This window comes from Malurus melanocephalus, unplaced genomic scaffold (assembly GCF_030028575.1).
Source record: "Malurus melanocephalus ecotype Western Australia unplaced genomic scaffold, MMel_1.1 scaffold_74, whole genome shotgun sequence".
Lineage (NCBI taxonomy): Eukaryota > Metazoa > Chordata > Aves > Passeriformes > Maluridae > Malurus > Malurus melanocephalus.
This window is the reverse complement of record NW_026623306.1, coordinates 1,058,962-1,080,291: the sequence shown is the minus strand read 5'-3', so window position 1 is coordinate 1,080,291 and position 21,330 is coordinate 1,058,962. Positions and strand designations below refer to the sequence as shown.

The following is a 21,330-nucleotide window of genomic DNA, read 5'->3' as shown; positions in this document are numbered from 1 at the left end:
CACAGAGCTAGACTTCATTCCTTTTTCTACTATTGTAGAGAAGTACGTGTGTGATAACAAGTGAAGCGACACATTCTGAATGTGCCATTATAAAAGATGTTTTAGAAGTCAGTCTCTCACAACAACTTAAAAATTAAAAATGCAAATCTCACCATTTTATTAAGTGAGTCATGAACAGTTTGTAACAACAAAAACAACAACCAAAAAAATAATCTAAAATACACAGAAATTTCAGAAACAGCGAGGAACTGGAACAGGATCCTCCCTTCCCACCCCCCATTGCTGACATTGCAATACAAACTTCAGTTTGTCTGTTTTAAATTGGCTTAATCTTGAAGTGGAGTCCAATAAGACTGAAGACGAGACACTTAAGATCCTGGACCAGGTAGTAGAACACTCTCAAGCCTTCTGGATCTCTGCAGTGCACAACAGAAAGAAGAAACGGGGGAGAAAACCAGTTTAAGACTGATGCTCTTAGAGAACAGGTTACAAAACTAACATATTAAAACATCCAAAGCCTATACAGGAAATTCTCAGCTGTCATCTTAGACCTTAACAGATCAGTTTCATGCTACACTGATTGATTAAATGTTCTGTACCCCAAGGTGAATATTTTAAGTCTTTACAAAATACACATTTTTATCACGAAAGCAACTACCAACAGCAGTRAGGATTTAAAAAAAMAAAMCAAAACCCCATGATAGTCAGTCTTTTCACCTTAAATGAAACACTGATACCTTGATTCTCCCAAAGATATTGGTACAGACAGACCAATGATAGGTCAGCTGTGTGTSACAGGGTTCCTACAGCAAGGTCAGTTCTCACTGAATGTGAAAACAGAGCCTGTAACACCACAGTCTAAAGGCACTTGACACATTGTGCTGCAACACAGAGCACTGGTGCCCCCAGGAGCTAATCTGTACTTTGAAACAATATAAAATACATGTACCCAGTAATCAGTGAGCTCTAATATAAACTGATAAATAGAAACAAGGGCAGCRTAAAAAGCAGAGTACGTACTTGGACTGATTTACATCAATGAGGGAACCGATTTTTGACGTGGTAAAGGAGATGTGTTCGTCACCAATCACTATCTCAAGCTCCTGAAAAATAAAAGGTTATAGCAACTCTACTGCTTCATGGTACCAGTTACAGAAGTACTTCAGGACTATGATGGTTTTTATTTTTTATTACAAATTTCTATAACAAAGATATTGAATGCAGCAGGTCTGTGCATCATAGTAGCTTCCACAACTACCATGCCACTGAGGCACTACTCAAGTTTTAAAGAAATAGTTATTTCCATTTTGTCTGGAAACAATAGTACCTTGATGGAAAATTTTAGTTAGGCTTCCAAGGAGCTACCACATGAAAATTAAGGAGCAATTAGAGGAGACACTGTACRCCCACCTGTCGGCCCACTCTGTCAGGAGGAGGCCACAGAGCATCATCTTCTTTTGTGATTTCACTGTCATCGATTATTCTCTTCAGCTCCTCCATCACGCTCTTGTGCACRTAAGCCTGGACAAAACATTCCACAGGGCAATAAATACAGGGCAATAAATACAACCCTGCCCACACCATCCCAGCACGGAAATCCAGCCCCGAGCGCTGCCCAGCGGTCCCTGTGCTCGCACAAACCCCYTCAGCCCCGCTTTGCGCTGTTTTCCCGGCTCGCAGCCCGCGGCGCTGCCCTCACCTCCTTTCGGATCATCACATCGTTCTTGTAGTTGCTGTTGTTGGCGTAGCGCAGCTTCCCTGCGGGGAGAGAGCGGGCATTAAACCACGCCGGAGTAACCCGCGGCACCGCACCCCACCTCCGGGTGCGCGAYCCTGCCCCCCAGCCGCCCGTGCCCCCCCGCCCCGCTCTCACCGTCGGGCCGAAACTCAAACTCGAGGAATTCATGTCCGAACTTCCCCTTGTGCCCCACGTAGTACCGCAGGTAGAAATCACTCGCCATGGTCCCGCCGCCGGCCCGGCATGCACCGCGGCGGCGCGCGCCACTGACGCAATACCCGCGCGCGCGGCGGGACTCACGGAGCGGCGGTGGCCGCTGGCGCCCCCTGGCGGACGGCGGTGGGTGCAGCCCCTCCGTGAGGGGGGAGCTCGGTCCCGCTCCCTCAGCCGGACCCGACCGGCGCAGAGCCAACACCCGACCGGGAAAGTGCCGGAATGCAGGCGGGACATCACCGATATTCAACCTGACATGGCCTAAAGTCAACCGAGGCGGTCCTACAGGACACGAGACGGTGCAGGTGAGGGAACGCCGCACCTCCGCCGCCCTCAGGGCACAGTCTGGGGCTCTCGGCGGTCCCCGTGGCGCAACACTTATTATTCACTTGTTACTGATCATAGTCTTGTTATATTTAGACATACTAGTGAAAGATGAAGTTTTGGTGGTCATTTGTTATGAGCCCAGATGGTAGCATTCAACATTACTGCAAGAATTTGATGTGCACCTTATAGGAGGACCCTTCCATCTTTCCAAGTTAGAAGAGACCCAGCAGAATCTTCAACTTTAAATTTTCATTAAGTGGCTCCTACAAAGATTGAACCCACTACCTTGCCATTGTCAGCCCCAYACTTAACCAGCTGAGCTAATCTCAGAGGCATTAATATATTTACTTCCCTCAGAGGCAGAACAGCCACTTGGTATTTATGMTTATAAGYTGAATAAAAAGAACCACAAARMAGTTTGGTGCCTCACTGGGACTGRTGTAATGAGATCCCTCATCATGTCYTTTTGTAAAATATTCCCTTCTGCAAGAAAAATTCAGAAATGGGTATCTCTTGTGCTCATCATTAGATGGGTTACTTTTTATTGAGGCCACAGAATGGGGGAGGGTGGTTGGTGGTGTGGTGGTGTTGGAAATGGGTTATGGGTTCGGCTTTTTGTTTTTTTTAAGAAGAGCAAAATTTAGGTGATTTTTCTCCTCCTATGCGGAGCAGGTATCTGTGTGACTTGGAGAAATGGGAGAAATCAGATAAACATGCTCTGAATATTTCTATTTGGAGCTTTTTCTCATGTCAGTAAAAGTGCAGATAGTTTGAGTGAATCAACCTACTTTGGATCCCTAATTTAATTCCGTTTTAAGATTGCAAGATTTATGATTGTTTGCAGAAGTAGTTGTTTTTCTGCTATTTTTTCTATTCACTAGAAATGTTGAACACTTTGGAGAACTGGGTGACAGAATTTTTTTCACAGATTGCAAATAAGGCAGGTTGTTTTCTGATATTTTTCCATTTCTGGAACTTGTGAAATCATGTTCTAAACATACGGAATTTTATGCAACTCTTTTTTCTTGTATCTGCAGWGGCTTTAATTCTTACTGATTCCCCTATCAAAGAAACTACTTTTGCTGGGGAAAGTAAGGCAATATAATCTCTTAAAGTTAATAAATCCATGAAACATTTATTTAAAATGTATTCTGTAGCATTTGATGTGCTCCATGGTGTGAATCTTGGCTTTGCACGTAGATCCTTGTTATGACTGTGTTACTATTTGGTTGCTGGGAAGAGAATTTTGTTCAGGTTTTGAAGAATGTTAATTCCTTTGCCTCTGCATTGTGTGAAAGATAATTAGTATCAAAATATAGCTGAGTCAGCAGTGCTGTGGCTGTTAGAGACAAACTAGGGATTGTGTGTTAACCCTAAGCTGTGTATTTTAATGCTCTATTTATGAGAGAGAGCCCTGTTTGTATTTTGRAATTGTGATATGGATAAATTTTATCTACGTAGTTAAAAATACAGCTCTGTAAGAAGGAACATTTATTGTTTTGGTGCCAAGTAAAGCAACCTTATTACTCTGAGGTGAGGCTTTCCCCACAGGGCTGTGCTGCTGTGGCTGATTATTGACTGAAAGACGCTGTTTGCTCACAAGGCAGTTCTCACTGCTCATGACCAAGTAAACAGTAGTGGGGTGTATTGACTTCTGTATTAGGAGAACAAAATCCTAAGCCTAGCATAGACTCAGATGTGTAAATGAGTGCCTGAAAAGGAGAAAGATTAGAGGAAATTAATAGGAAACAGGAGTGGAACGGTCTGGCATTGCTGCTATTTTCATTCCCCTGTCCTCACACAATATCAGYTCCCTCACATGAATATTTGTGTGAGTTTTAATGAAGCTTTTTGGTTTTGGCTGATTTTGATTCCCTGCTTTTTCTACCGATCATTTTTGTGTCAAATGCAAGCTTACAGTGTAACTGACCTTTTCAGTCAAATTCAGCCCCTGTCTGAATCTATTTGGTTTGGCAAGGCTGAAAGTTGGGGTGCAGTGGTGCATGAGAACTGAGAAGAGTATCTGATGCATCTCCTTCTTTATAGTTTATTTCCACAAATAATTTGAAAAAACAAATATTATTTATTTAAATGGTTTATTTATTTTTCATAGCAGGACCGTGTCTTCAACTTACATAAAATAGGATTTGCTCTTATTTAAAAATAAATGTGYGTAATTCTCACTTCAGAATTTTACTGAGATAGTTATGAGGGCTGACAYAGGGAAGCTTGTCTCCAATGGTTACTTCTGAGGAAGAATCTGCACATTTTAACTGAAATTAGCATTTGTGAATTGCCCTCTTAAATAGTTCCCAAAATGTTATTACATAAGAAATGTTGRTATTACATTACATATTTTATGTCACTGCATATTTCAGGCTCTTCATTTAGACATTAGCCAAGTGCTGTATTCTCGTCATGGATTTCTGTGGAAACTGATTTTATTTAAACAAATCTGCCAAACTCTTTAAAGGTTCCCCTGGTGGTAGGAAGCGAGCACAAGTATTTATTTAGCCTTCAGCCTGTGACCTTTCTATAGAGGTGGGTTATGTTTCTATAAATGTGGAAATAAGCAAAGGAGTGTTGAATATTTTACCTTCTTGATTGGAAGGACTGAGCTGTGCTGAGCTGCTCGAGGTGATACTTCAGGCAAGGGCTATGATAAAGCTTTTCTTTGCTGGCATGTGGCCTTGCTTTATATTCAATAAACACTGTGCTATTCTTTTTCATTTATTTGAAATGTTTGTTTATTTTTTAAATCCAGGCTCTGACAGAGCCTTCTGACACACCAGAATTTCACAAGCTTTACAGAGGTGCTGCTTTCAGTGGCCTCGTGTTCTCTTTTACACTTTGACAAGAAGCTGAGATAGATTTTAAACTTGTGTTTTTGTATATTTTTTAATTGGTTTTGCATTTAATTTGTTTCTCATGCTTGTCATAATCTCTAAACCACTYATTCTTCCAGTGTATTTGATTCCARTGTTTGAGTCTTTGCTTTTCCCCTATTCGATAAAGAAAGAAACTGGTGTAGTAGGTCAGGAAATCCAAACATAAGGTTTCATTAGGAAAAAGGAAAACACCWTAGGCATATCTGYCTTCTCRCAGAAAACTGCCAGGCCTTGCTTGTCCCCTGCATGCATCAGACTCTAATCTTCACAGCCATTTGAAAATTTTTGTCAAGAAAAATACACTGCTTTCCTTTTTCATAGATAATTGTGCCTTTGAGCAGGCTTTGATCTAGCGGATGCAGAAGAAGTTTCATGCATTTCCTGTGTTATTGTTATTTTTTAAAACCTTGCTACAATTCTCAGGGATCTCTAGCAAGAAGCAAACCCTCAGCTTTCMAGAGAGCCCTTGCAGATAGACTTYATGCRCAGGTGATGTGCTGAATTCATTCARTGTTGCCGTGGCAACCTCTTTTTTTCTTTATCCAGAAAAAGATTGCTTTGTCAGTAAATGTACCTTTCCACAGTACCCCATGGCTTTTGTTCAGGRGTCTCATAGTTCTTAGGAGCAATAGATGGGGCAGGCCCTGAAATTAGCAGTGTCAGAGATCCTCGTTGCACACTAATACTTTTTATTCTTCATCTTTAACTATACCAGCTTTTAGTCTCTCCACCTCTTCTCTGGGATTTTTGGCAGAAGACTGTCCCTTCCATATTGCATGAAGGCATATAATCTCAGATTCTGGGTTTTCAGCATTGTTMTTTTGCAGCCAGGAGGTACAATTCTCAGTCTTGATGGTTCTCAYGTCCTTTCTCCCTGATCTCGGAGAGTTCTCGGTCATCTTTTTCAAGACTATGTTTTGCTRTGCATAACTGCTCTCCTGCCCCTAGGAGTCATTTGATTGGTTCTGTTCCATGTTCATRTCACTGGCAGTTTTTCAGTGATAAAATAGTAAAAAAAATAAGAGAATGGAAACAACCAAGATGAAAAGGAYGATACTGGCTGTAATACACTAATCCCCTTCTAGAAGCCAGGGAGTTATTTCTCATAATAAAGTGATTTGTCTCTCTCAAAAAATTATTTTTGATTTCAAGTCAGTCAGGATTACTGTGACTGTGAGCCCATCCCGTCACACCATGAGGATGGTGCATAAGCAGTTCCTTATTGACAGCAGTTGAACAGAGTGGTGGATGGTAGCTTCAGGTATTAATGTATATATTTTTRTATATTTCCACACAGGCACATGCACTTGCATATGGTTTTTTCCATGTCAAATAAAATGCCTTGCCACAGATGGCTCTTGGGATTAAAAGGATTGGAAATARTAACACATTTCTATTTTCAATGAATAAACCCATTTTGCCATTATCCCAGGCAGCAACATCCATCTGTTGAACATTACTTGGGCATTGCCTCCATAAGAGAAATATTACAGGTAAAATTATGTTTAGACTATCATTACATTAATTATGCAATTATCATTAATTTACATTWTATTTTTATTTCATGCTGTTTATAAAAGCTTGTGAAGTGAATCCAGTAAATTATCAAGAACTCATCACAGAAAAAGTAAATTTCAGAAAATGTATTTTGTGCTTCTGATTCTTTAAGAATAGTATACAAAATTCTATCACTGTTAGGTTTAAAATCTCAGTGTCGATGTAATAGATAAAATACGCCATTAACATCTATAACTTTTAATAGTCTTTATTGTGCAGATCATGAACAGATACCTGTGTGTTGCAGGATGCTGTGGAGATACAACGCTGGTTTGGATAGCCAGTCATATTCCAGCCTACTTATCCACTCACAGGAGGTGCCTGTGTGGCCTTTGCCCCTCATCTGAGGGACRTGTCACAGATCTCTGATGGTACCTACAGAATCTGCTGCTATGTTGGGCTTAGGGGAGATTTGCAGTTTCCTCTCTATGGTGCCACAAAACTATGATTTAGGAGAACAAAAGAGCTTAAATGCTTGCCCAGTCACTTTGCATCCTGCAGTGGAATAAGAAAGGTCAGGCAATAACYTTTGTTCAAAAAGAAGACTTCAGTAGAATGGATTTGGTTTATTTAATAGTAAAGAAAAGGTCATGTCTTTTGTTCTTTTATTATCACRTAAATTGATTTTGTAAAGTTGAAGTTGGTTTATCAGCATTTGTGTTCTATGGCTTTGTTATTTCTGTACTGGAGAAAAGGTCATCTTCTTGCTGGGTATCTGGCATTCCATGGTCCATTAAAACTGCATAATTTCTGCTGAAGCTGAATTTCTTTTCYTGTGTATTTTCTCTTTCTTTTTCCTCCCTAACTTCACTTGTCCCAAGTCAACTCAGCTCCAGCTGTGTAGTTTGTCCTGCAGTCTGGTATGTCAGAGATGCCTGCACAGGATTRTATCTATTTTATTTGGGTTATAGAAGCACAAATGTCTTGGCTGCGCTAGACTGATAAGCCATTTAGATTCACATGGACTTTTTCATGTTTGTTCASTMTTCAAGAGCTTGAAGAGATTCCCACTCKAGTATTTTTTCTTAGGTGAGTGATTTGCATTCTGTCTCAACATGAAGTGTCAGTAGAAGACAGTGACTGAGGTTTTTTTGCATAGAATAAGAAAGAAAAATGAAAATACTTTAAAATATTTTAAGGAGGTCTGRTGTGAAATTTATGTGACTCTTCTGCTAAGGAAATAGTATTTTCTTTAAGCCAGCTCATCATTGACTTGTTTGCCTTACTTCAGTTCTACTCCAGCAGTCTTTGAGATAGTCAAAAAAGAACTAAAAAGCATTTACTTCAATGTGCTCATCARATGAGAGATATTAAGCCAAATGAGTGTCAGTGGGAAAGGCTTAATTTTASAGTAGTGGTAGAAAAGAAAGTAATCACCTTTGTCTTCCTGTGTTGTCACAGTARTGTGAAGAAGGGGCTGGAGGAGTCRTCTTTTTATCYGAAATTACCAYGCTGTTCTTTGCATCTCTTGTTGGATGTAGTGAATGCCACCACAGTAATTATATGTGAACACAATTTGCAAACTGCCCAATATTTTTGCTTTACACCAAGTGCTAATGATCAGGTGCCAAAGGCTGACATGAATTCACATCTGAAAAGTTCTCCTCTGTATTTTTTCTTCCTAGTTGTTCTGTTTCTTGTCTGCAGCACCTGTGTGTATGCACTTGCTGGTTCAAGTTCCTTGTTAGAGGATTATCAGATCTTCTGAATAGGTGTCAGCTGGGGCTGCCCTCTCACAGTTCCAGMCCAGCTGCCCTTTGTTTCTTTCTAATTGCCATTGCTCTCAGATAATTCACATTTCATTCTCCTTCCTTATCAGTTCATCTCACCCTCTCTGGAAGCAAACTTTATACTTTGATCAGTATTTGCTCTTAAAAAATRTTGGTGGAGAAGATACTGGAGGCCTACTGCTGCAGAGGTGGGGGTAAGTAGGCAAAACTGATACTGCATAAAATCAGTGTCAGGCAGCAAAGTTACTGCATGATTTGGGAAAGATGGCTTCTCTGTAGCCCAAARAACCCAAGAGGTACTCTCAAAAGTCTCAAAAATGCAGTAGTTAATACTTTATGAATATAATTTCACATCTCATTGGAGATTCATTGGTCTGATGACATAAATATTCTGATAGCACTGTGTTGATTTTTCTCAAATGAGGGAATGGTAATCAAAATAATATATGGCTGTGGACTCCTGATCTGCAGGAGCACCTGAAGGTTATTCCTTTTTGGCCTTGTTCTTGTTATGAACGTAGAGTGTGCTCTAAAAGGGAGATATTAAATCAAAGCTTGCTCTGTTCTGCAGCCCTYATAGCAGTAATAGCAATTGACAGTACAAATTATGTTGTCTTCATTATGATTTTTGCCTTGAAGTGACTCACTGAAATTATAAAGCTTCTGTATACCTGCTCATTAGAAGGGGCTCCTTCAGTATTTAGGACTAAATTGAAGCCTTTGTAGCTTGCCTGTGTAGGTCACACAGATGGCACACAGGTCCCTCAGGGAAGAGGGAGATAATTCTGCATCACATTAATATCCAAGTACAAATGCTGATRTGTGTTTATATTTTGGCCAAGTTGTGAGTGAGTCCTTGCTGTTGAACTGTTTGTGCTCCCCCAGAAAGCTTCACTTTGCTCTCCTTGCCCAGTTCCAGGTGGTGGATTTGCCAAATGCCCACCTGCTTGCCCACCACCTTGCTTCTCACAGAGAAGCCATCTCTGATGTGACACCACATTATCAGGTCAGGTAGTGGAGATCTGCATGCAGCCATTTGGGCAGTCACATTTAAAGCAYGATCAATGCAGAACTGCTCTGTGGTCACTGTACAGGGTCAGTGACTGAGTGACARGGGCTTCATAAGCACAATTCTGTGCACAAGACTTAGTAAAGGGGAATCTAGGGGAAAATTCAGTGGGTTTAGTCCATCCTTCCTTGGGTTGTCCAGGCTTGTCTGCAGAGTCTAAAGCAGTAAGAGAATGGAACACTTGCTCCTATGAAAAGGGGTACATTTTAATTAAATGCAAGAAGTATTGCAGATGCACATGGAGGAGCCTTTTTTCACTTTCCTGCAAACCAAGGAACACCTGGTGTAGCTCATTATGGGAGGTACAGCTCCCATTCAGCTGGGTTTTCCTGAGCAATTTGTCCCGTATATCCTGTTGCTATGGGAAACCAGAACTGTAGCTAATTCCTGGCATAGTGTAGCTGAAAGTCCAAAGTAATGTGCTACAAACAACACATCATCATCATATGCTCCTGTCACAGCTTTTCAATTAATTTATCTAAGTCTGCAGATGGCCCATGTCTTTGGCTGTGTATAAATCAGGCTTGGGGTACATCCCTATCTGTGTATATTTGTATTACTTAGTCTATTCTAGAGCAGTGATTATACTTTGAATATCATACGTTCTCTAGTTTAATAATTTTGGTGCCTTACATATTCATGGCATCATAGAATGGTTTGGGTTGGAAGGGACCTTTAAGATTATCCAGTGTCAGCCTCCTGTCATGGACTGGGACACCTTCCACTAGCCCAAGATACTCCTACTTGGCCTTGAACCCTTCCAGCAGCCACAGCCTCTCTGGGCAGCAGATATTGAAGCTAAAGGGCTTCTGTAAACTGATGACATAATTGAAGAAAATACCAAAACTTTCTGTGGTTGTGTGGGTGAATTGTAAGGAGTAAAGCATCACTGCTCATTTGTAGTTATGTCCTGGGCAGAGTGATAGCCAAGGCAAAGGAACAACTTTAACTGTCATTGGGGATTGTGAGCCTAAGCTCTTGTTTTTGTCTCTTAGTCTGCAGGAGACAAAGTAGGGTTTTATGACTGGAGTCTATATGGATAGTTTTTAAATTGCCTTTTTTAAAAAAAAAGAAACAAAGGGAGATGTGGTTTGGATGGTTCATGCCTCACCCCACTGGGATGGAGCTTGTGTCAGCTGAACTCCAAAAGGGCAAAAAGGTTTTAATTTGGCCTTTCCTGCAAAAAAGACCTCTATAGCAAGAGATTTTGTTAACTTCATCTGCTTCCTATAGGCTACCAGCCACTGACATGATTGAAAAAGTTTTTAGTATTAGCTTCGTCTTTTATTGCCACTGATGCCTTTAGTATCAAAGCAATATGAAGTCAGTTTATGAGGTAAGGCTTTTAAATGTGATACGCCTTTCGGATATTGCTAACAATAATGTAAATTTCCAGTAATTTCAAGTCAGCTTTTCATTACAGGAAGTCTAGAAGTCAACTTTAGCCTTTGTAAGAAAATCCCTGTCAATGAAACTTAGACCTAAGYATTACCTTCCAAATTTTGTTTATCTTCTGAGCATWATTTCAAGGTGTTGTCTTYGCTTAGAACTTATTTAGGTCTGTGYCTTATTAGTAAAATACGTAGATTCAGGGATTTTTCTTGAATGTTTGGTTGTAAGGCTTTCCATCATCTTTTATGGGTAATGGCTTGAATTAAATTAATGTATGTGCTTTTAGCAGAGCCCCAGTGGGGGAATATATGCATGAAAATAAATTACTGCAGTTGGAACTAATTAATTCCTTGATTGGCAGRCTCAGCAGATAAAGTCTTGAATAGGGTAATGTGGAATGTCTTTGTAATTTGGCCTCAGTTGTACTTGGCCAAGAACTGTAGGTGAAACCTCTCCTCTTCCACCTGACTTTGTTGCCTCGAGGCAAGGGCTGAAGAACTGATGTGAAGACAAAATTATCAGTCCAGCCTTCTGTAATCCTGTGTACATCATCCATGGAACCAGGCAGGGGCCTATCAAACTATCAGGGAGATTTGCTTGTTTCACTATCATAACTTAACTCCCTGCTAAGGCACTGCCTTATCACCACTGACAAGATTACAGTGGTTTCCTTAATAGTGTGGGGAACTTAGCAGCAGCTGTGGCTAATCCCGTAAGGAAATATTTTTTCACTGAAGAACATGGGGAGATTTGAATGCTGCAAATAATTTGAAAAAAGAGTATCATATTTTAAAGCATGTTAATTCTCATTCTGAGAATTTGCTGGTGCATAGTTGCAGATACAAGCTGGCATTACTGCCCTCCTGCAAGASCTAAGAAGTCAGCCTGACCTGGTGTTTGTTGGCTTCTTCTGGAAGTTGCTATCATGGCTGGAATGAGAAATCCACATTCAGCACCCTGAGGCAGATGGGCCTCCATCCCAGGGATTCTCTGGGAGGTGATCTATTTTGAAGCTGATCTTTTATGTCACTGTCTCTGCTGCTGTGATAGCAAAAGCCACAAGTTCATCTGTGTAAAATTGGACTCTGAGATTTGTGTCTTGGCAGGGAAGTCAGTGCTTGAAGCCATACAAGTAAAAYAAGGTGGCACAGTTCATGTGATCTGCAGATGACCAAAACGGAAGTGGCAGAGAAAGACCATTCAGAATGCTTTGTTTATTCACATGTGGATTGTGAASTGTCTTCAGCGCTGCTATTGTGACACTGCAGCTGAACAGCTGCATTACCCAGCAGTGCTCCCAAATCCCACTCTGGATTTGGGCAATTAAGAGTTAAGGAAAACTCAGACCAAAATATGACTCAGTCCCATTTCAGACACCAGGAAGTAATTAGTTGAGTAGTCCCAGATAAAAAAATTTAATCTTTCTATAGAAACAGTGCACTGTTTTACAAACGTGTTCATTTGGTTTCCAGTACAGCAAGTGTTACACAGAGCCCCCCCGCCCCTCCCTGGGCCTTTTGTCCAGAAAGTAAGAACTGAAACACAAAAGGCACCAAGCAAGAACTTACTCTAACAGAACTTCAGTATGACAAGACAGAGCAGAAATGATTACAATGTTAAATATCACCCTACCAATCTGAACCATTATTTAAAATAATTAATTTCTTAAAAAACAAATTTGGTGTTTTGACTTCTCAGTAGTTACAAATCCGTAAAGTTTGAAATCAGCACTGCACATTGAGTTCATTTACAATGGTTTGAAAAAACCTGCAGCCTTTACACGTGGTTTGTACAGGTTTGTTTGTGTGTATGTGTTCTTAAAAAAGTATCAAAACTGTAGAACTTTCATATATATTTACATTCGTCTGTTAGTTACAGTGTTATCACATACAGCCTTTCTCAGCTTTTTTCTTCATGCACACAGTGCATGGATTTGTAGAAAGAGAGCTTCATAACTTAAAACAATAATGGGATATCTCACTCATTTTGTAACTGCGTTAAAATCTAAAATTTGGAATAGAAGGATGCTTGATTACTTTTSTATTGTGTATGCAGGTCATGAGGCATTTGAGAGTGTGTATTATGTTTATAATGCATACCAGGGCTTTAGACACTTTCTTCCTTCGCTTAGTCAAGAATCAGCTTCCAGCYCACCTTACACTGTAAATTTATTCTAAAAGAAAGAAAAACAAAAGGAAAAAAGGAAAAAAAAATTCAAACCTACTCAGGCTGAGTTTCTTCTACTGACTCAAATACAAAAGCTTGGACTGACATAAAAACATGAGGMAGATTTCTCTAGGACTTGGTACAGTTTAGGGAGGTACTAGTCCACTATGCAGTGGGAGGTAAATGTATTCACTCCCCACAGAATTCCCAGGAAATCCTACAGAATGAGATGAGAAAAAACAAGGGGCAGGATGACCCAGCCAAAGACATTGGTAAGGCTGGAAGTTTTTAACCTGCTCTGGCCTCCTTGCCCAGTGGTCTGTGCTCCAGGAGATCTCCCACGGTGCATGCTCTTCCATGAGCAGTAGTTTGGAAGGGAACTGCTGCACTTCAAAGAGTTCTGTGTGTGCCTACAGCAGCTCATAAAATTGGATTTTTAATCAGCATGAACAGGGGACACGGGCAAGGAGGAAAGGAAGTGACTTTTGTTATTGTGTTATTTTCCTAATGAACTAAGGAGGGCACTCACTTGGGAGTGTGGAAATATATGGCTAAATCTTTGTTAAACATGAGCTGATTTGAGAGGTGCAAGATTCCAAGTGTGGAAAAGCATTCAGATTTACTTTTAGAAACAAACAAATAAAAAACRAATCAGATTTGTACCAAGCTGTAAAAAAAGCAACAATACGGCACAAAAACCCTGGGTGCTGTAGGATTTTCCCCTGACTGAAACGCTGTAGGCAATAGCTCTCCAGTTAAATGCACTGCTTGGATTCTTCATGGAATAAACTGGAAAATGTAAAAGCAACCCTTAAAAGCCAGGATGGAAATCAGAAGCTGTTTGTTATGGAGTGCTTCACTGGTCAGCTATCTTACACTACAGCTCTTCCTTACATAGTGTCTTTAGATTTCAAAGCAAACKTCTCAAACATCCTGTAAAAATTCAATTATCCCTAATTTTCATAAATGTAGGCTAGTAGTTTTAAAATATATGTATATATTTTTATATATATGTATATATTTATATGCCTATATATCTATCTTGTCCAGATAGATATATACACAGATAATCTATGCACAGCAAGCCAAACATACAAAAAATAAATACTCTCACCCCTCTACTATATTTACAGAACAGATCTTATAATCCAGATTTTGTTAATAAATATTTCTAAACTGCCTGTACAGAATTTATTTTACTTATGTTGATGGATAGCCACAAAGCATATTCAACATATTTACAAAATATCTATAAATATAGTCTTAAAATAAAGCARTAGCTACTGAACCTTCAGCCTGGCTGGTTATGTACATTGAGTTAGTAGCTCAGCTGTTGCTTATTCACTATCACAAATGGGTAGTGCAACAAGTTAAAATGTGTATAAAAGATTATACATACAAARCTCTCACATCCTTTGGATGTTTGCAGTTCATTATAACTTTGTGGTTACCCTTCTGCAACATAAATAATGACCAAAAAGAAGAAGCAGGTTCTGTGATCCAAAGCAGATTTGTTCAGTGTTCAGTYGATTGGAGCAGCATCTTCATCCTCATGGCAACCCATCATCTTCTAAGCTTAATGCTACACGCTGGGGAGGGAAAAAACACACTTTTGTGAACTGTGATGACTTACATTTCTTGTTAAAACTCCCATGGTTGTGCCTAAGTGTATTGGTGACAAATCAATTCTAGATAGTGATTTTTTTTCTCCCCAAATAAGGTCACTTGCTTAAGTGTGCTTACTTACTAAAGGTCACTTACTAAAGAGGTGCTGGAAAGTTTCCTGTTCTTCCTGTTTTGGATAAGGTTTCTTGTACGGGATGGCATCTTCTCCAGCATGATCTTGTGTGGGACCTTTAGATGATATAGGACATTACCTACCCAGCTGCCTGCCCATAGGAGCTGTATCGCCTTCACTCATTACTATGGAACTTTCTGCTCCCCTCTGAAAATATAGCGCAGTTACACCTGCCAGTGCTCCTCTCCCCAGGGATGCTGCTCTGGAGGGGGATCCTTTTCCTTAACTTCTTGCAGAACCTCCCTCACTCCTCCTTGTGAGGGGCTTTTCTTTMTACTGTCACTACAGACAAAATATTCTCCCTGGTTTGTACAGAGACACAGTTTATCCCTAAGATAGTTTAGACACTAAAGCCTAAGCACAAGATATAATGGAATCCAGTGGAGGATGAGTAATCRCCTGTTCCAAACTGAGGTAGCTCTTGAGGGAGCTATACATTTGTCAGATTGGTGCATTGATTAGGACAATTATTCTTCATTGGAGCAGAGTATCTGATACACAGCACTCTATTCTATGACAGCTGCATGGGTTGCCAGAAGTTTAGGCTTCTGCCTAATCAAGGATACTAAAGAAGCTCTGTTTTTTGTCATTAGATGGCAAATAAGCAGCACTAATCCAAATTCTGTATTGGAACTCTCCATAAAATTAATCTTCTCCATCAGCCACCTCCCCAGGTACTTACTGCTGGGTACACGTGTCCAATTTGGGCAGTTCGCCCAATGTGGATTTCATCTTCATCTTCCTCTTCTGTTGTCTTCCTATAAACTGGATTATCAAAATTCATGCTTTTAGTATTCTTCCGTTTCCAGTTTCTCCAGATGAGATATCCCCCCATGCACAGCAAGCCAATGACCACTGAGGAGAGGGGAGAGAAAGGGCTGTTAGTCAGGCAYGGATCTGCTGGGATGTTCCCATGTTGGCAGCCATCCTCAGAACATTTTCTCAAAGCCAGGCTACTCTTCCCCAGTTCAACAGTTCCTGTACTCTTTCTCACCCTACCCCTGAGAACTGGAAAAGCGTAATAATTGTGATAAATACAGTATTTTGGTATTGCACTTCAGTGTGATCTCCTTCAAAGTTTAAATCTAATCTGCTTACCCACAGGAATGACAATTCCAATCACAGCTGCTGTCACAGTTGAACCGAAGACTTCATCATCATTTGCATCTGTAATTACAGAAGTGTTCTGATCATTTAACTTATTTGCTGGTTTTAAAAGATGTTTTCTGTTAGTACCCATGTTGTTCTGCCCATCAGAAAGCTTTCATAATAAAAGAATTTACAAAACGTTTCATAATAAAATTATTCTGGCGACACAGAGCAGCACAAACAGATCTGGGCTGAGCTGAGCTCCTCCTGAGGAATGAGGTTCCTGCAGTGCTGCTGCCTCGCCRGGGGACAGGGGCATCCCAGAGCCTGTGGCCTGTGAAGGGACATGCTTGGTACAGGGCTGTCAGGGAAACTCTGACCAGAAATGGGTGACTGTGCTTAGGCCTCTAATTTTCAAGCACAAAAAAGGAGGCCAGTTTTGAAAACATGACATTTAATGGAAATGCCATGCACGGATTAGGGGATGGTGAACAGCGCTCTTAAAAATCCACAGCAGAACACTTTCTAGTACTGACACAATTAAAGATTTATTGAACTGTCAGAATAAGAATGTAGTTCAAAGCCATCTGCACAGCATCTCTGTTTAATTCTTAGCTTTTTCATTATTTACAGCTAAGGAGTTAGTGAACACATATAGCTGTCCTTGCTTCAGCCTGTCCCCAGCATGCAAGAATGACCTCAAAATTCAATAGTGTGCTTACAAGAGAAAAAAGCAATTTTAGGGAAAGACAATTTTAAAAAATTCAATATCCTTTAAATTTCCATACTTTAAAATGTTCACTCTGAGCTCTTATACAGGGGATCAGTATAGAAAATTTACTTTTGCTAAAGTATCAGGAATTGAGAGAGGAGGAACTAATWATAGTTTTTCTTTTGATACATAAGTTCATGCAACCTTTAAATAAACTTCCCTGTGGCAGGCTGTTCAATTACACAGTTATTTACTTAATRAAAAGCCAGACTGCTTCCAAAGTGGACAATAAAAGCACCTTGCTTCCACGGCTTATTAAAAGGTAATTATTGCATTTGAAAGAAACTTGCACAAAGAGAACTGAAGGCATTTTAGCGATTGGACTATGCTTTCCCTGTGCAGCATGCAATGCACTGCACCACTGTTCTTACAGACAGGGGTGGTATAKTGCTGCTTTCCAGATGCCATGTAGACAATGAAACATTTGGGGGTAAGAAGCATTTTACTGTTCTTAAACATACATRTCTGTTTGAAGTCCTGCAGAGAAAAAACTTCTCTCTGGACTAGATTTTTTTTTTTTTSAACAGCAGTTCAGCCTTTCTGCTTTGCCTTGGCAGCAGGACCTGGAGGGATTGCCTGTTAGCTCTGAGATGTAGGCTGGTGTTCCATTGAGGAGAGCCTATTAGTGCTCTCCACTGGGATGTTTTTCTGATAAATAATGCAAAACTTCAAACCTGTGTCATGATGAGGCCACATTAACATGCCAAGCACGGCCACACAAACCAGAGGCAGCTTGTCTTGGGCTGTAGYGATTCCACATGTCCAGCAGCACTAAAGCTGCACAGGGGGAATTTTTCACCCAGAACTTGTGCTGGATCACATTAATAATGAAACAATTAAAATAGGTGAAGCACCTGCAGAATCATCCATTCTACTGCCTGCAGCAGTACTGCAAACCACACTGAAGCTGCGATGASCCAGTGCAAGGCAAGGGCTGGTGTGAACTTTCGGGGCCATTCATGTGTCTGGGATAAAACCTGATATAAGTGCCTTAATATGCCAAGTGACTGGATTCACAGCAGCCATTTTAAGCCAGGTGWCTGCAGAGGGAGGAGCTGATGTCTCCTGCTATGCACCAGGATGTGCCTGAACCTGCCCCCTCTGGGACTCAGACATTAGGTCAGGTCTCCCCCAATACATGAGGAATTGTGATACCACAAACAGAGAAAAAAGAAGAATCTCATTYTCTTACAGTGCTGTGATAAATTGCTGTTTCCAGTGGTGATCTCAGAGTCTATCAGGATTGATGTGGTGGAAGGTAAATGAAGACTTGGGGTGGTAATKGTAGCTTCTGGTACAGCTTTGGGGACAACTTCAGTGGTGTTGGCACTGCCAGGTACAGCAGCGATGGTTGTGGTGCCAGCAGCACGGGATGCTGCAGTTGTGGAAACCACTACAGGAGTTGCTGTAGTTGGAAGATCTGAAAAAAAGAGCAACAATGAGATTTGCAAGTACACAAAACAAATTACAAATGGTGACACGAATCTGGGAAGGACCGTTACATTTAATGAAGACAAGCAGAAACCAAATTCCARTTCTATTTCCCAGGTAGTCAAACTATCAATAGTTCTCTGCCTAAAGCTACAGAAACGATTTCCTGAAGTCAAGCTTGATCTCTTAATACTGATAAAAAAAGTACTCTGTATTGAAGGTAGCTAAGAAGTTAACAAACTTGTGGCTTTTTTTCAGAACCTCAGAAGATAATGAAATATGTTATGGAAAACTACACTGAAACCATTCATCTCTTCAGGATTATCAGCAATGACTGTGGCCTCTCCAGATCTGGTATCTATCTATAGATAGATATATAGATATCTAAGTATATATAAGCATATATTGCATTTATAGATGACATAATAAAATATCAATATATGAGTAATCAATTTTAATTATTTATTGACTATTCACACTTCTAGTGCTGGGCTCTAGTTCTTTTTTTCCGTCCTTCCTGTTCTTTTTTTTTCTGGTTAAGCTTTCCAAAATAAGCACATTTTCAACAAAGGACACCACAGCGCTGCTGTGTTCAGAGGGCAGCAAGAGTGGACTAAAGAAGCTGGTGTTTGTGTTTCCAGCATCAGGAAATATATTCACTGTAAAAATGATTTTGTTGGAATAATGAAATGGAGATGTGATTGTATTTACCTTTGTAGCATTTTTTCATGTCAGGACCCAGCCACATATTGTCAGGACAGGCACAAGTGTACTTGGGGGAATGGGGAGAAATCTGAGGTGCAGGAAGACACAGRTAGTCACAGCCTCCATTTGGCTGGGGGCTGAGCTCACAGGAATCTGGTGCTGGTCAAGGATGGAAGAAAAGACAAGTTATTTTTCTAATTATTTGTTTTTTGCCCTTGGTAAAGAAATGTAAGATCCTCTGAAAATACCTTCTTCCACTCCCTACCTCAAATTATCACACTGTTTAAGCATCTTTACAGTTTGTACAGTGGAGCGGAACCTTACACAGTACTATAAAAACTTCCCAAATACATAATGAATGGGAAGCATCACAATGACAAGAGTAACTCACTGTTATCACAGATGCTAATTAAACAGCTATTAGCAAATTGCAGATTCYCCAATAAATGCTGCTGCTGAATTAATTATGCAGGAACAGTAAACATTAGGCATTGATTTCCCATTATTACCTGTGCATTCTCTCTCATCAAGAACCATCAGAGAGCATTTCATTTGCCAGCTCAAATAAACCTGATCCAGAGCCATGACACGCTGAGGACAGGGTGCTTACCTTTGGGCTGCTTTAATTCATGAAACACCACGATGTCATGAGGGTTATTGAGATTCTCTGCCAGAATGGAGATGTCCAAGCCATTGAGCCTGTTTGCACTGAAGATCGCTTCATTCTCCAGGTCAGTCCAGAACACTCTGTCCTGCAGGGAATGGACAGGATTCCTGACCTGGCCTGCTCAAATCCTGCTCGAGCTGGATTCAACTCCAGCAGTCACAAAGTCAGTTCACCATGTTCCTACCTTGGGGCACCTTTGGTTCATGCTACTGTTGTCTGCAGCTTGTTTCTTTCTGTTTTGGACAATGTTCAAAAGCCCAGCACTTCTACAAGTTTACAAAGTGCTATGTAATTCTGAGTAGCTCTGAGACTGAGGTGAGGGAGCAGAAATTTGCTAAGGTACAGACAAGYTGCATCTGTGTTGTTTCTGAACTATGTTTTCTTTGTGAGCTGAGGCAGATCATGAGCGAAGGGCTGTACTCATACTAGAAACATTTGTTATCTTTGCTGATTTTTTTCATTATCTTTCTAAAGATAAGACCTGCATTAAACAGGAATCTATGAAGAGGCCAGTGCTTAGAGCCTACCTAGAAGCTGAGCACCTCTTTCTCTTATTACTATCTTTTGCATGGCATACTATAATGAAAGATACAAAATTCTCAGTGAATGAGGTACCCAGGAATAGCAGTTATCAAACAGTATTTAGTTGCTTGGTCATTGGTGAGTGCTCTGCCTGCTAAACTCATACGTGTTTCTGTAAGGAAAGCCACATTGCTGGACAAGGGCAGCTTCACAAAAGCAAAAGGGCTGTCTGTTATTCTACCCAGCCATTCAGACCAGGAAGCATGGGGAGAGTTGAAATAACCTAAGAGATCCTTCCAAATGCTGCTGATGGGGATGATACTAAAGAGCAGCAATGCCCTGGAGAAACTCATGCCCAAAGTTAGATGCCCAGATATCACACACTTCATATAGGAGGAATAAGGGATTAAGGACAAGGGTTTTCCTGAGCCAAAAGCCAACTGGACCTTTCTCTGCTATTAGTTGCCCACAGTGAGTGCCAAAGTTGAAGCATTTATTCCCCTGATCATCCAATGYACTGGTGCTTCATTAGGTAAAAGCATGAGATAGCACATTGCTCTTGATTAAGGGCTTTAAAAACCAATTTCCCTGCTGAACCCTCACCAGGTTAATCGGTTTCTATAGCAGCGGCCACCCTCACTGAGCTCTCAGTGCTGTGCAAAAGGCAGAGCTTTTAATCAAAAAGAGCTCTGAGACCTCTTACAGGCTCCAGTCTGTTCTGCATCCGTTTTCCACTCTTACCTCAAAYACTGCCAAGCCAAAAGGATGGCTCAGATCATCCACAGAGGAGATCAGAACTTTTCTGTTGCTGCCATTGAAATCAATGCAGGACAGTGAATGCAATTTGGAGTCTACCCAGTACAGACGCTGATTCAGCAAATCTGGAAAGTAAAACACAATGAAGCAAAATTACACACRGCTCTTGCAACTCTTTTGCGCTTGCCCAGCATGTTTTTCCTGCTGGCWGCATGACTAATCTCTTTGTTATTGGGGCTATTTTTTTTTTAACACTAGTTCTGATTTTGAATCRGTGCCCAGATATGCTGGGATAAAACCCTATAAATAAGATTAAAAAGGAGGAACATTTTGCTCTGTGTGTGTGTGGGGAATGCCTGACTGACAGCCTTGTACAATGAGGTTCTTTTGTTACCAGGAGCAGCAGGGCAGCAGGAGTTTGGGCTTCCCAGATTCCCTCCGTCAGTGCCTGAGTGAGAAACTCCATCCCTCCCAAGGCTGTTCAGGCCTTGGCCTCTGYTGGAGAACAAC

At 40.7% G+C, this 21,330-nt stretch overlaps 2 protein-coding genes and 1 long non-coding RNA gene across 5 annotated transcripts in view; 1 reads left to right on the top strand and 2 right to left on the bottom strand.

Annotated features, from left to right (window-relative positions):
- Window positions 1-126: 126 nt before the first annotated feature.
- MAGOH (mago homolog, exon junction complex subunit) lies at window positions 127-1,995 on the bottom strand. Its single transcript, XM_057367014.1, has 5 exons — window positions 1,874-1,995; window positions 1,700-1,758; window positions 1,411-1,521; window positions 1,021-1,103; window positions 127-416 (listed from the first exon to the last, which is right to left on the bottom strand). Exons 1-5 carry the CDS (start codon window positions 1,959-1,961, stop codon window positions 317-319), a joined length of 441 nt encoding a protein of 146 aa, XP_057222997.1. The 5' UTR covers window positions 1,962-1,995; the 3' UTR covers window positions 127-316.
- A 63-nt stretch (window positions 1,996-2,058) lies between these two features.
- Window positions 2,059-21,330, top strand: part of LOC130574050 (uncharacterized) — a 44,586-nt gene continuing 25,314 nt past the window's right edge. For both annotated transcript variants that reach the window (XR_008965379.1, XR_008965380.1), the window contains exons 1-2: window positions 2,059-2,256; window positions 18,429-18,524. This is a non-coding gene — a long non-coding RNA (uncharacterized LOC130574050). The remainder of the gene's footprint in view (window positions 2,257-18,428; window positions 18,525-21,330) is intronic.
- LRP8 (LDL receptor related protein 8) overlaps window positions 12,104-21,330 on the bottom strand; it is a 170,996-nt gene continuing 161,769 nt past the window's right edge. For both annotated transcript variants that reach the window (XM_057367012.1, XM_057367013.1), the window contains 7 exons: window positions 20,806-20,945; window positions 19,486-19,627; window positions 18,882-19,034; window positions 17,932-18,159; window positions 15,977-16,045; window positions 15,561-15,733; window positions 12,104-14,669 (listed from right to left, as the gene is read on the bottom strand). In XM_057367012.1, the coding sequence (XP_057222995.1) occupies window positions 14,631-14,669; window positions 15,561-15,733; window positions 15,977-16,045; window positions 17,932-18,159; window positions 18,882-19,034; window positions 19,486-19,627; window positions 20,806-20,945 (944 nt within the window). In that variant the 3' untranslated portion in view covers window positions 12,104-14,630. The remainder of the gene's footprint in view (window positions 14,670-15,560; window positions 15,734-15,976; window positions 16,046-17,931; window positions 18,160-18,881; window positions 19,035-19,485; window positions 19,628-20,805; window positions 20,946-21,330) is intronic.